Below are 14,558 nucleotides of genomic sequence, written 5' to 3' on the forward strand. Positions count from 1 at the left end.
ATGTAGGGAATGAAATTAGTTAGAACACTACTTCTGTGTTTTGAACATATATTCTTACCAATCATCAGCCATATGATGACTTACTCCAGCTAGAATTGTGGTATTTTGAAACTTAGCCCACTGTCTCCCCAGCTGGCCATCTAGGAGAAAGGTATGGGGTAGGTGGATCTGTAGAAAACTAAATTTGGACCTTGGGTGGAACATTCTGTTTTAGTCAAGGTAAGATATTTTCTTTGGTTTTACACTTCAGAAGATGTACAGGCTTTTTTATAATGCAAACATGTAATATTCCTTTTCATTTAAAAAAATGTCCTTAGGGTTTTTAAAAAGGAGAAAACCTCACCAAGTCAAAGTATAAAATGATACAAAAAGGAACAGGATCCATGCTGACAGTCTGAGCTGGGATTAGCTTTAAAGTACTTAACTGTCCAGTCCATATTTAAAGCTTTTATGTGTTGGACATTCCAAAATCACTGTAACAGTTTGTTCCAAGGCACTGCTTTTCTTAGGAAGCTTTCATCCTCTTACCCTCCTGGAGCTGAAACCTAGTACTAGTTGTCCATTATTCTATGGATGTAAAACCAGTTGCTCTAGGCTTCTTTACAGGGTTGAAGCCTGCAAGCTAAGTAACTATAATTCTTTTCAAGTGTTTTTGTACTACAAGTTATTTTCCTGAGCATTCTGCAAGGCAGGGTACCCAGAACTAGCCCCTTGCAGCTTAGCAGGTTTATCAGTATTAAGTAAGTAGCAGAATATATTGTTCATCTTTCTTGCAAGAGTGTGGTCTTGCCAATTCATGTTCAGCATGTGATGCTCTATGTAACAAGGTGACAAATGTAGAATACTACAGTGGTTTGAGTAATTTGTTTAATACAAATACATTTTTTCACAACATTAAGCAGATACATTACTTTTGTTTTCCTTGCCTTCTGTCTTCCAGTACACATTCACCCACAAAAACATATACTTTTTCTTTTGCAAAAGAGAGGGAGTTAAACAAGTAACACAAACTCGTAGTTTCGAATATTATACACAGTAAAATACTTTCATCAGAGTGTAAGTTTCATTGCATTATTGGAAATTATTAACTGTTTGTTCTGGAGATGGGAAGTTGTTATTTTTTCTACACAACAAAAATAAACACTACCTTCAGATAGCGTTGTGTGAATGGCACAGTTGGACTAGTCAAGAATCTTTGTAATGCTACTGATAGTCAGAAGTGGCATATTTATGCCAATTTGAAATAAACTTTATAATGCTTGTAACTTAAAAACAGAAAAATAAATGTGCACGTTCACAGGAGTGAATACAGGAGTATCTTGTTTAAACATCCAGATCTGACCTGACACCAAATTACTTTTACCTACCTTTATTAAAACTTTGTTTAAACAAGACTGCAGATTAAGCTGTTCTTGCTAATGGCAGCTCAGAGCCAGGTTCTGCCCTTGTAGGTTTAGCCAGGCCAAATTCCACTGTCAGCATATTTGCCAGAGCTGCACTGTGGCTACACAGGAGTTTGATACAGTTCTTTATTTGAGATGGCATCTTCATTGAAAAGTCTTTAGACTTTTTCTTATAACCTTCAGTACACTGTTTTGTTTAGGTTTATTTCAGGTTAGAATACCGTGGTTAATAAATTAATACAGAAAATTGTACTTTGTGTGGGAGTGAAAAAGCATTGGTTGGTAAGGATCTGTCTGGTTTCTCTATTTGTGTACTTATTACTGAAGACCAGAATCCAAGGCATGGTAGTATGAATAGCTCCTTGCCCTCTTGACGAAGTTGTACCCTGCTTCAGAAACAAACTCCAATCCTGCATGAAATCCCTGAAAGCTCTAGAAAATCCAGTGTACCTAAGAAGAGAAAGGGATGCATGGACTAACGCTGTAATGCTTCAAAAGGTTAAAGGCTGCTTCAAACCAGCTGAAATCTCTCTTGCTGGTGACTTGTCTCATTGTCCATCTTAACAGACAGTGTCCCATTTTGCTCCTTTTCCTGCTGTCCACATTAAATATTTCCAAGGGAGAGGAGGAATTTCAACTGAAGTCTTTCTCCTTTCTTTTATTTAAGTGTAAACTCAGTTGCATATATGGTTCAGTGCCAGAACAGTGTTTGAAGTTGAAGGCATTAGTATAAAATTTTGCACGTTGTCTTTTGTGTTGCTGACTCTTCAGTGTATTTTTTTTAAAAAATGCAAAATCTTGTTGGATGCTACAGTTCTGCTTTCAGAATCTTCAGATCTTTTCTTCTTTGAGGTGAATTTTGTACTTGTTCAAGAAAAAAACCCCAATTGAATTAGTCTCCAGTAAACTGACAAAAGAGGGGATAAAGTACTTTCAATGGGGTCATGATGCTACAGCAGTCAAAGAACAAGCTGGCTAAAGCAGCAGGGTTACTTTCACTTAGTAAGAAACTATTATTTCAGAAAGCTCTTAATTATCCTTCATAATAATGTTCCTTGTCAGTAAATTTTGCCGATTCCTCAGGTTTATTGTAAACATCCTTCCAAACATTCAGATGGAGTTAGTAATTTTAAGTGTCTCACTTCAGATATAATGAGATTTACCTTTCAAGTAGCTTTTTGAAAACCATGCCATTGCAGACTACCTTAAGCATGTGCAGATACAAGACATTCCTTAGTCATGTCATCATGCTCTGAAGACCTTCTGAAGTCTCCTCCACAATTTTAAATGGAGAAATGATTTGGTTTCTCTTGTATGTAATTTCAAATAAGAAGCTGCTACAATTGGAAGTTGCAGTTGTATAGTTGGGAAATTATTTTATATAAAAAGTGTGTGCCATTACATGAAGAAACTTCAACATTAATCCAACTCACCTGGAGTAACTTACAGCAAGTATTGACGTGTATTAAGGACCCATTCAAGCACCAAGATTTTGTGTCCTGTCTAGCCAGATAACAATCACTTAGTCACAGTCAAATTACAAGAGCAAATCCAATACAAAAGAATATAATGATCTGATTAAAGACACATTTCTTGCTAACACTGCTACTTCTAGTATTCCCTGAGCCTTAAGCCAGTAAACATTCACAAAGGAATACTTAGTATATAAACTCCAATACATCTTAGGCCCAGCAGCCTGGATATTTGCAAGAATGGGATGAATCTGTTATTTCACTGTAAATATGTGAGTGTAGAAAGAGAAAATTTACCAGTAGAAACTTCAAGGCTTCTGTAGAATTCTAGTTCACTTGTAATTGTGGCAGATACCCCTACTTTAAGTGAATCTCTACTCTCCTGTCCTTATTACTCTGGTTCTTTATTTGCTGTTTTTTGCTTTTCCTCCTTTACTAAATACAATATTAAAAAAAGAATTTTCAACTTTTTAAAAAATATATGTTATGTTCAGGGCCCAGACTCGTCCACACCAGTACGTAACTACTCCAAGTCAATACTTGCTCTTGTGCCCTTGAAGTAAACACCACAGTTTTGCAAAGTGAATCACAAAATTTGTTCCTTATATAATTCACCCTGTTGGACACAGTATTACATCTACATTCATTTATCTATTGCACCTTTTAATGCTATTCACACTTCATTTTTATATGCCAGTGCTCAAAACATGAAGTTAACAACTGAACTGTTGAATCTCTAACACCTTAAGTTTACCTGTACAGAAGGAAAACATTGATTTGTTTTTTTCGGTCAGGAAGATAAAAACTAGCTTTTTAGAACAAGGAGATAAAAACTAATGTTTTCTTAAGATACATAGGTAGGTATGTTCTCTTACATCTACCTTTCTGTATCATGAATCTTAAAAAATAAAACCAAAAATAGCTTCCATCTTTACTATGTCATCCTTTTCCACACCTTTGATAACAGACAATTTATTTTTGTGTGATTCTGCAGTAGACTGCTTTTTTTTCATTTACAATTCTGCCTCAATACTTTGCATATCCAATTTATGTCTAATTCATTCCTATAAAGTAAAATAAACAGCAGAGCTGCTCTTCTAAATGCATATCGACATACTCTCTCCTTCCTGTACTTACTTCACTGACATTTAAAAAGACTGTCTGTAGCTTATGGACACATGAGTTTATACTGGTTGGAACTGCTTACTTTTCAAAAATTCAGCCATAGTTAAAAACAGCTGGTTCAAATATCCGTAGATGACACAGCTGCCCAAACACTGAGGCTCCACTACAGTCACATGAAGGTGTTACTGTACGAGGCTGAGAGAGCGAGTGCTGCAATACAGCTCTCTGTAATTCTGTTAATGCATATAACTGGACTGGTACCCTTTGAAGCGCATCTTTGAAAAGGTAAATAGCAAATACAACTTTTAGTAGTAAACAGATGAAAGGTTTTGCGTCTTCTGTAAACAAAATTATTGTAACACTTCTGTTTTCTACTTTCCCAGCCAGCCCAGTTAGGAAAAAAAAAGTACATTGTCACATTGGTTTGGCATTGTCTGTTAAACCTGTTCTCTATTGCACTTTCTACACTTCCACTTCCACTACACTTGCTGACTAGTTGCGAAACTACATCACGAACGGTCACATTCCATACAGTAACAAGTTGCTTTGCTGGATCCATTTTCCTTGTATGGTTTTGGTTTTTGTACGGGGTATTATTTTGTTGTTTGGTTGGGGTTTTTTGAACTGAAAAAATGCACAGTCATTTCTACTTTCTTGTAGCACTTGTAGTGTAGCAAACACTACGTCTTACTCTGCGAGGAAGAAGCAATGCTGTCCGTGTCAAACTGGCATGACCTCCGATGTCGCTTCTTCCGCTGCCAGCTGAGAGTTTGTACCTGTCTGTGCTACTGGCACCACCACTGCGTCCTTCACCTCGGAGGGCTGAGTGCACGGGGAGTTTTTCTCCTCCAGTTTTTTGATGGTGTCTGGGCAGTTCTGAACAAAGATCACTCTGTTGTAGGCTTTCAACCTGCGCCACAGCTGGACGTAAACCTTACACTGCACATACATGAAGACCAGGCCTCCTGTGAATCCAATGGCCACCACAACGAGTTTTGTCCAAAATGGCCATTCAAGGACACCTTTGAAATAGAAAGTTTGTGTTATATATTGAATATCAAACACTGAGTTTCAGTAACATATACTGAAAAGAAGCCACTTGCTAAGAATGACCGGGTATGTGCACACTGTTGGGGCGTGTACACACTTTCTGTGGCTCTAGAAAATAGACGAGGTTTCCTATTCCATAGGTCAGCCAAGAAACTGCCTATGGAATAGGAAACTGCTTCTTACTTTTAACTGATTTTACCCCCATTTGGCCAAACAAGAAGCTCAACGCCACTCTCAGCAGCTTTCCTTCAGGGTTTCTTCCACCTGTTAACATTAAAGATAGGCTGCTGCTGCTTCCGTGGTAATACAGGAAGCATCTTTTTTTATTAACTGGTATAGGACAGAGAGTTTTGTGTCTTTCATATTTTCCAGGATTGCCCAATTTTCAGACTTGAGCTTTACTAGGACAGAAAGCTCAGCTGAACCTAGACCTGTTTCTTAAAGCAGAATAAATTTATGTGAAACTTGATTCTCTACCACTGGTGCCATATAAATTCTAGTATATTTAAAATATATTTTAAACTGGCTTTTCTATAAACCAGTGTAAGGTTTAGCAATTAAAGGGCTTGCATCAAATATTTCCCTAAAAAGAAAAAAAACCTCAACCCTTTAAATAATTTGAGGTACCCATTTAAAAATGGGATCTTTAAACTCAGAATATTAACAAACAGTACTAGTATTATTGAGGGCTTTCAATGTTTCTCCTTCTCAAAATATGTTTAAAAAGTGTTTTTTCTGCAGTGCTTACTGTCTTTGTCTTTGCAATTCCCATTTAAAGAGAGAAAATGGAGAAGAAAATAAACTACATATATGTCCTTCTTACTCCCCCCAAATACACACTCGCTTTTGTAAAAGTACTCTCCCCTGCAACAAGCAAATTTTGGAGCAAAGCATCCTCTGCACAAACACTTACTTCTGCATGTTGTAAGTAGCTTCAGGGCATCTCTCTGTCCATTTTTTAGTGTAAAGAATCAGCTGTTACATTTGGCAAATACTGAATGCTATACAAATCATAAATACTTTTTGAGCCTACCAGGAATAATTAACATGATTCTTTTGCATTGTGTGTAACAACAAAAATTCCTGTTAGCTGTTTTGTTATGTAAATTCAGCTATTCTACAGAAATAGCTTCCTACTTGTAATGAGTAGGGTGATGTAGTTGTATTCATAAATAGAAGTTCAAAGCCATTCCTAGTCCTGTCCTGTGGGCCAGGTTTTTTGAGATAAAAAACAAGGTTACCCATTTTGAAAGAATGCAATACAAGACTTTGTAGTGTGTATTCATCTGTGACTTACTGAGGCTTGTTGCTTATTTTCCTCTCTGAGGCAAGAAAGGCAAGCATCAGGAGTATCAAATATTTATCTAACTAGCAAGGAACAAAGCTCCACCTGTTTTGTTTTCCATGTTAACTTCAGAATATAACACAAAGTTAGAGACCTTTGTTCCTCTAGGGTGCTTAAATTCAGTTCAGATCAAAACTCAAAAGCTTTTTATCATCATGATTGCATTTAAGACTAAAGACCAAATAAACTTAGATTTGAAATGGAAAACAGTAGTTCAATTTCAGATATATTTCCCACATATGGTAAGTGTGGCTCCTACTTACATTAAGCATGCATTTTGTTACACATGTCCAGTTGGATTTCCAATATCTCCACAGATGGAGGCTCCATCACTTCTCTGTTCCAGTGCTTAACCAATAAATACAGCTGGAACATGGACATTCACAGTGAAATTCTGTTTGAAAGGACACAGGAATGGCTTTCCATGCTACTCAAGTCCCACATGAAGGACTAACACAACTGGAAAACTGTCTCTTGGAAGTTCATATTAGGAAGCTTGTTAATGAAGCAGCTCTCTTGTACTTGACTTCCTATCAAGGTTCAAGTGAGTAATATGAATAAATTGCTATTTTAAGGACCTGAACTTGCACTGAGCTGTTTGAACTTGACTCATCTTTTTGCCTGAGCTTTAGAATTACCCAGATAATGGGAGATAACCCAGGAAGAACCTCCAGGCTAGTTCAGCTGTTGTAATGATTACAAGAAGTAGAGTTCTCTCTGCAGGGGCATAAGATAAGATTTTCATACTGACGCATTCAGAACTTCTGCTTTAAAGTCTTTGGTGTAGCCATGTGAGCTGTTATTTAAGAACAGAATGGGACTGGTTACAGAGCTGCTTTTAAAAGCCAGCCATTGCATTATCAACAGCACCAAAGAAGGTAAAAGATACTTACCATTATCATTGCCTTGTTTAATTTCTTCAGCGGTTCTATCAATTAAAACATACAATGACCAAACAACACAGGTAATTGCAATTACATGGAATGTGACTGAACACACGATTTTTCTCCTCTCACTTGTTGTCATCTGTAGTTTCTCCCACTGAAATTAAAAAAAAAAAAAAAATCTGACTTACAAAATTTTACATTAAACTGATTAGGCCATTGTGGCTCTTTTTACCAAAAACACAAGCAGTAATAAAATTAATAAATCGTTTGGTTTTGGTTATACACATTACAGGAGTATGTGCATTGTCCCTGTTCACAATGATCTCATTTTCAGAGATTCAGAGGAATGAAGAGTTCTGTTCTGTTTGTGTCTGCTTGTGAATGATATCTTAAGTAATTTCATTACAGTACAGCCATAACATGTTAATAGACAAGTAAAAAGATGAATATTTACTTTAAATTTGCGTTTCTGGTGGTGAGAGAAGAAAAAGCCCAACCATTAGTTTGTAATATGTATTAAAATGAGGGGAATGCAGTTATGTAACAGTCTTCCCATAAAATAAAAGCACAGGAAATGCATTGAGGAGAAAATTCAATAAACTTGAAAAGATGATTACATGGAAATGATCACATATGATAGCAGCCAAATAGCCTCAGCAATGCAAGAGGATCTTCCAGGCTCTTGTTTGTGAATTATGGTGCTAAATCCTGGCTTAAGTAACAGCTATTTTAAGATGAAATACACTATTCTCTGCAATTGAAGAATGCAGCCCCTGAAGCGATTTTTTTTAATCTCATTTGTGACACGGTTTTTTTCCCAGCACTTCTTTGAAACAAAACCCTTCTCTCCTAAAACGTTTGCCTTTGAAAACAGATGAAAGAATAGGACACTTCAAAGCAAAATTCCTCAATTCCGATGGATAATCTTGGAGTCAGTCACTGGCATGTGAGGAAGGAAAGCAGTGCAAAGCACGAGTGCCACCTCCCTGTGGCCCTGCAAACACCGACTGAGCCACACTCAGCTCATTGCCACAGCACTGCTGCCACCTGCTACAGCTGGGACAGCAACCCCAGCCACCGCAGAGCACTGCTGTGCTGTACATTTACTGCCAAGCTGTGAGTTTGGCTTAGTTTTCCTTGTTTAGGTTTCTGGATTGTTTTGGTTTTGTTACCTGTTTTCACTGTTTGGGATTTTTTATTTTTTTTTTTTTTCTGGGAAGTAACAAATTTCTCTAAATTCCTTAGGCTAGGGCTGGAGATGCCATCCAAGCAAAATGTTTTTAGCCTTCAACCTGAACCAACATGGCCATTCTACTCTGAACACTCTTTGCTGTCACTCTACATTTTGAAGGAGCACAACTGCAGAAAAACGTGAGGAGGGTCAGTGCCACGTCACCAAGAGGAAGAACTCTCAGAAATACTTCTTCCTGCTTGTAGAGCAGGACATACCAGGCCAAACAAATTTCAGTGTTTAATGGCAGTTAAAGACATGTTTCAGAGCTGTTGCCTCAAAACACAATCTCTAGAACATTTTCTAGCCCTTGACAAAATTCTGTGAATCACAGAATATTTTGGGTTGGAAGGGACCTTAAGGGTCATCCAGTCCAACTCCCCTGCAATGAGCAGGCACATCTTCAATTAGAACAGCTTAGAGCCCTGTCCAACCTGACCTTAATGTTTCCCAGGATGGGACACCTACCACTTCCCTGGGCAACCTGTTCCACTGTTTCATCACTCATCATTAAAAAGTTCTTCTAAATGTAGTCTAGATCTACCTTTATTTGGTTTGTTTTGTTTAAAATCATTAGCCCTTGTCCTGCTGTAACAAGCCCTGCTAAAAAGTTTGCTCCACCTTTCTTACAGGCCCCCTTTAGGTACTGGAAGGCTGCAATAAGGTCTTGGAGCCTTCTTCTCTCCAGGCTGAACAACCACTAACTGTCCCAGCTTTTCCTCACAGGAGAGGTGCTCCAGCCCTCTGATCATTTTTTGTGGTCTCTTCTGGACTCACTCCAACATGTGCTGTGTGGGCACCCCAGAGCTGGATGCAGCAATCCTAGTGGGGTCTCTTGAGAATCACTTCCCCTGACCTGCTGATCATGCTTCATGAACACAAAGCAAAAATAACTGTTTAGAGAGATGAAAGTATTTCCTGAGTAATATACAAAGAGTCAGAGCTATCAGTTTATTTATTAGCTGAGACCTCATTGCAGTTTCTGATACGTCTACTTAGGAGTGAAAACTAAGCTTGCTGGGTTTTGTATGGCAGTCTGGAAAAATGGGAGATTTTAAAAAAGTATTAATTTTTTTTTTTAAGTAATAAAACTGCAAAACTTTATATTCATTGTAGTCCATGTACATAATATTCAGTGGTCAGACCAGACAGTATGTGGCATTATCACAGTCTTACATCTTTACAGTCACCAGGTAACACAGCCTTTCACCTGGAGACTTTCATCCTTTTTCCAGAGAAAATTCAATTCAAGTCTTGTAACAGACTGTCTTTCCAAAGAAAGAAACCTTGTCTTTGTCCAGATGGAAGAAAGGGTTTACCCTAGCTCTTCACTTACCTGTGGATGCTTTTTGAGAGATCAACATAGAACATGAAGAAGAGTGATTTGTTCTTAAAAAAAGAGTTTGTCTGTCATCTCAACTTTGATGCTACACCGTTTGGTCTCTTGGAGAGAAGACTCTGCAAAATTGTCACTATCATGTATATGTGCAATCTCATTATAGCTATTTTACTCTCTAACATACTCAAAAGCCTTAGTGTTGATCTGAATGCCCAGTCAAAGATGAATGCTGGTCCCATTAGTCTAAAGGTAAACATTTTGTAGGTGGAAAAAACCCAGACAAAATCAACCAACCAGCAGGCAGGATAGGTAAATAAAGGCACAAGCTCACAGAATTCTGTTGAGATTTACAAGAAAAGTATATCAGGAGAGGGAGCCAGCAGAAATTGGCTAAAGCAGGCTTTTTTCCTAACATCCCATGATCAAATCCAGCCAGAAAGCATGCCAAGGCCTACTGGACTCTGCTTCCTCTAACTGGCCCCTTTTCTTCTCCCACAAGACTGCCTGCCTTGCCTTGCCTTGCCTTGCCTGCTTTTGTTGCCTGCCTGCCTGTCTCTTCCATCCACGCACACGTTACCACACCAGACAGAAGGGGCCTGCCAAGACACCAGGAGAGGTCACCAGGGCATGGGTGATTATGGGACTGGAAGACTGTGCAGAATATCTTGTACTCCCAATTTGGGATTCAAGAAAGGAATAAGGTCCAAGGAGAGACTCCATCTCTCACAGACAGATACCTGGGAGCATTTTACAGTTCTTAGTGTGACCCAAAGCCGCTCTTCTGTTTTGCCCTGCCCTGCTGCAGTCCCAGTTCTCTCAGCTTTGGTGATTATGGGCTGAACTCAGAAGGGAAAATTCAATCAAACTTTGTAATATACTTCTGGTGATCTCAGTTGTAGCTGATGTAACTTCCCCATCCTACTCACGTATTTTAGGTTGGCTGAGCAGAGAGTACTTTGTGACTGCTCTCACTCTCTACTAGATGAGTGATGTTAGTAGACGAGCCAGCAATTTATGTTGTCCTGGAGCAGGAAAGTGCAATTCCCTATTTTACGTTTTTCGCAATAGGCTTATATCAAAAAAATAACTGTTAGTTTTAGCACAGACTTGCTTGGACAAAGCACAGTTATGTGAAATAAAAATGGCTTTAAAATCCATAACAAAGGACGAGACAACAATATACCTAGCAATGAAAGCATCAGCCCCTTTTACTTGTGCTTTATAGTCCAGGACTTGATACAGCCTAAAGTTGTGTGGGGAGGTTTGGCAGGTGCTACCTTTCATGTCACACAGTGCATTAATGCCTCCTTAACCACTGATAAATTCATCTCTGCTGTGTTTTGAAGGTCCTGCAGTTTTCACGGCTTGCTACATTCATAATAGCAAGATAAATTGTGTCATGTTTTTTATTACCTTGGTCAGTGATCTCCAAGAAAAATGTCATCAGGTTGATGACACGGTGACATACCATGGATAGAATATCAGATGCCACCAAGAACAGAAAATAGCACAGAATTAAGTACACACATGCAATTTTCCTTGGAAACTTAGAAATTAATACTCCTAAGGTGCTCTAGAGACTAACGAGAGAAAGAAATGGAAGATTAACAGCCAGAGGAGACATTTATCATGACTTGCAAATTATTGAGCCACTAAATTCATAGAAAAACTGTAGCTTTTTGCCCAGCCCCCTACAAAGCACCCCTTCACTGTTGTACATCCAATTGTCACAACCACAGATTCTGTAATCCTGGCAGCAATGCAAAGAAAGACTGGAAATCATCACAGATGCAGATGGTTTAATGTGCAAGCAACCGCATGAATATCATAATGCTTCACAGAACAGGTGTGCTAGAACACTTTATAACATCTAACCAGGACCAAAAGACCTTTTACACAAGTCACCAATCCAAAGTGTAACAATATGTGTCCCCAGTAGAAAGCTTGGAATATCCCCAACCCCGTTTTTATGTTAATAACTTTACTAACACGTTGCTTGCACTGTGCTCTGAAAACCACTGGAGGGTGGTAGGAGACTGCTTGACTCACAGGTTCCTACCAAGAAGCCAGAAAGGAAAGAAACTGGGTTGTCAATATGATCAGAAACACTCGTCCCACCCAAACTACTACTTACAGCTGCTTCTAAAACACAACGTGAACCTCAGTCGGAATTCCTATGCGTTACTGCCAGAGAAATTTGGAATAATCTTTAAAGTGGCATCTGTAAAACTGTACCCTGTTCTAGGCTTCTACCTCGCTTTTTGCTTTTGTTTTTAAAGATTATTTCACTCAGAAATTTCAAGAGAATGGTTACTGATTTCAAATCCCACTCTCGTAATTACAGAGTGTAGTCATGAGTCTTCTGGGAAAATAAAAAAAAAAGAAAAAAGAAAAAAAAACCCTAATAACATACAGGGAACTGTAAATCATGTGTAACCAACCACTTCCCTTTCCTGTAACATAGTTTGAGAAAATCTCTCATATTTATTTTAAAGGACAAAAATCTGCCTCCCTGCATGTCACTTCTAATAAAAGCTTGATTAATCAATATGCAACAAATAATTACAGATATTTTGTTTAGTATGTTCTGAAAACACTCCTTCTGAGTGTGGGCATGCTGCTTCATATCCTACATTCCAACACAGCCTCTCCTAACAGAAAGAGATCTGCAATTTTAATTCCTTCCCATATATTACGCTTTCTGCAAAGTGGTTTCATGATGGCCCAATGCAGAACCGAAAGCTTCACACTGCTTACACAAAAGCTGTTTCCACACCTCACAATGGCACTCAGCAAACTCTGCTGCTTGTGTTTCTTTTCCCCACCTTCACATTGTAGATTTGCTGCCTGCCTGCTCCCATCCTCCACTTTGTGGCCACACGTTGCCTCCTGCTCATGGTAAGCTTCTGTCACACTGGCTACAGATTTTTGTCTACACTGATGTCCTGAAGCAACTGCAGTTCTACTGCAGGTTTGCATGTTCACACCTCTAACAGCTGATGGTCTCTCTTCTGCAGGGGCTCAGCACTGAGGATGCCAAATACTGAAGGTGAAGTTAGTGGGCTGCTTTGCAATATGCTATGAATGCCTGGACTTTTAACTCCTGGCTATTTTCAGGAACCCTGTTTTAAAAATTGCATGTAAGGAGGTCTGACAGGGGAATCTGGTAGGGCTATGACACTGCTAATATTAAATATTTTTCCTGACATTTTTCTCCCTATCCATCATTTAGCAGAAAAAAATGACTATGTATGTAATGTAATGTATGTAAATAACACCCACAGATGGAAGGACTTCTGCTCTCGCCTAGAGCTAAAGTCATCATGCAATATTTCCTGAATTCTTTCTAAAGAATTCTCTAAAGAAATACTTTGAGAAAACCTTTATCTTAAAGTAATTACGGCTGCAAAATAAAGGCTAAAGTTACTTAGTAGGGGCTGTTGTAGAAACTGCATTCTGTGCACAGACTAAAAACAGAGAAAAAGATCTTTCTTACCTGAAACTCAACCCAAAGGATTTAGCCAGCACTTTTGAGAAAGAACTTCAGCAGTGTATGCTGAAGTGAGCTGAGCAGTGAAGATATGTCAATAGTCTGAACATGTAGCTCAGAGTCATTTATATTAGGGAAGGCTTTCTGGTCACCTGTTGCAGTACTAATTGGCTCAGGCTCCACAGTGAGCTGTTCTCTGCTATCAGCCTAGCAGCTGGAGGAAAGCAGCTGCCATGGTAGTTTGCAGAAGGGAATTTGTGCAGTTGGTGGAAGAGGAAGAAATAATAGTAATAAAGGACAACAGGGCTCCACTCACTTTGGGAGAATAAAATAGCATAGTGGAGATTTGAAGAGTTCGTAAGAGATGAGAATTCAAACCTTTTTATTTGAATAAAAGCATTCTGGGCCTCTCTGTGCCATCTAAACAACTTGTGGTTACAGATTGTACTGTGGGGACTGTGTCTTAAAGGACAAGGCATGTGTCCCCACATCCTGCTCAAAGGTGAGAAATGCCCCTCAGACAGTCCAACAGAATGTGCCAGGTCTGATGTATGACAAGAGAAGGGTTTGAGCCATGAAAACACCCACACTGTGTTCTTTTTCCCAGACACATCCAAAGAGAAGGAAGAACTGAGCAGATTCAGTCAATATTTGTCATGGCCTTTTTTCAAAAATGTATCCCAGAGAAGAAACTCTTTTAAGGATCAAGAATAGAAGGCCATAACTAGACCCCTGCTATGATAATCACTGAACAGGGAAATAAAATGAATTTTTAAAATCCCATGTCACTTGGTGCATCATATGGCCCTATCTGTGCACAACCTTACTTTGATCTAGTTATCCCATTGGATGTTTTAGCACAGATCATTGTCTGGCAAACCTGTCTGAAGTTTGCCGAAGATCTGTTTCTGTGCCTAGGAGATACTAAACAAACGTGGCTAGAATTCAAGAGAATTTCTGTGGTGTATTTAAAACACCTATTAAAAATTTAAAACTGAACCAGAAATGGCTTCATTTCTAAAGACAAACACACTTAATTCACTTTTGTGTGATATGCATACGTAGAGTAATAAAAGAAATACATAATGAAAAATCTTACTTTGATAAACACCTTAAGATTATCACCTGCAAAGAACTAATAATTCAGTTTTATCATAATCAAGATGGCACGTTATTTCTTTTCTAAGTGACAATTAAAACAGCTGGACTTAAGTGA

The 14,558-nt window shown here is 38.5% G+C and overlaps 1 protein-coding gene across 2 annotated transcripts in view; it reads right to left on the reverse strand.

The window, feature by feature from the left end:
* Positions 1 to 853: 853 nt before the first annotated feature.
* The window catches only part of MARCHF1 (membrane associated ring-CH-type finger 1), a 297,172-nt gene continuing 283,467 nt past the window's right edge, over positions 854 to 14,558 (reverse strand). For both annotated transcript variants that reach the window (XM_069013622.1, XM_069013621.1), the window contains 2 exons: positions 7,289 to 7,436; positions 854 to 5,022 (listed from right to left, as the gene is read on the reverse strand). In XM_069013622.1, coding sequence (XP_068869723.1) covers positions 4,721 to 5,022; positions 7,289 to 7,436 — 450 coding nt within the window. In that variant the 3' untranslated portion in view covers positions 854 to 4,720. The remainder of the gene's footprint in view (positions 5,023 to 7,288; positions 7,437 to 14,558) is intronic.

This window comes from Aphelocoma coerulescens, chromosome 4 (genome assembly GCF_041296385.1).
Source record: "Aphelocoma coerulescens isolate FSJ_1873_10779 chromosome 4, UR_Acoe_1.0, whole genome shotgun sequence".
NCBI classification, from domain to species: domain Eukaryota; kingdom Metazoa; phylum Chordata; class Aves; order Passeriformes; family Corvidae; genus Aphelocoma; species Aphelocoma coerulescens.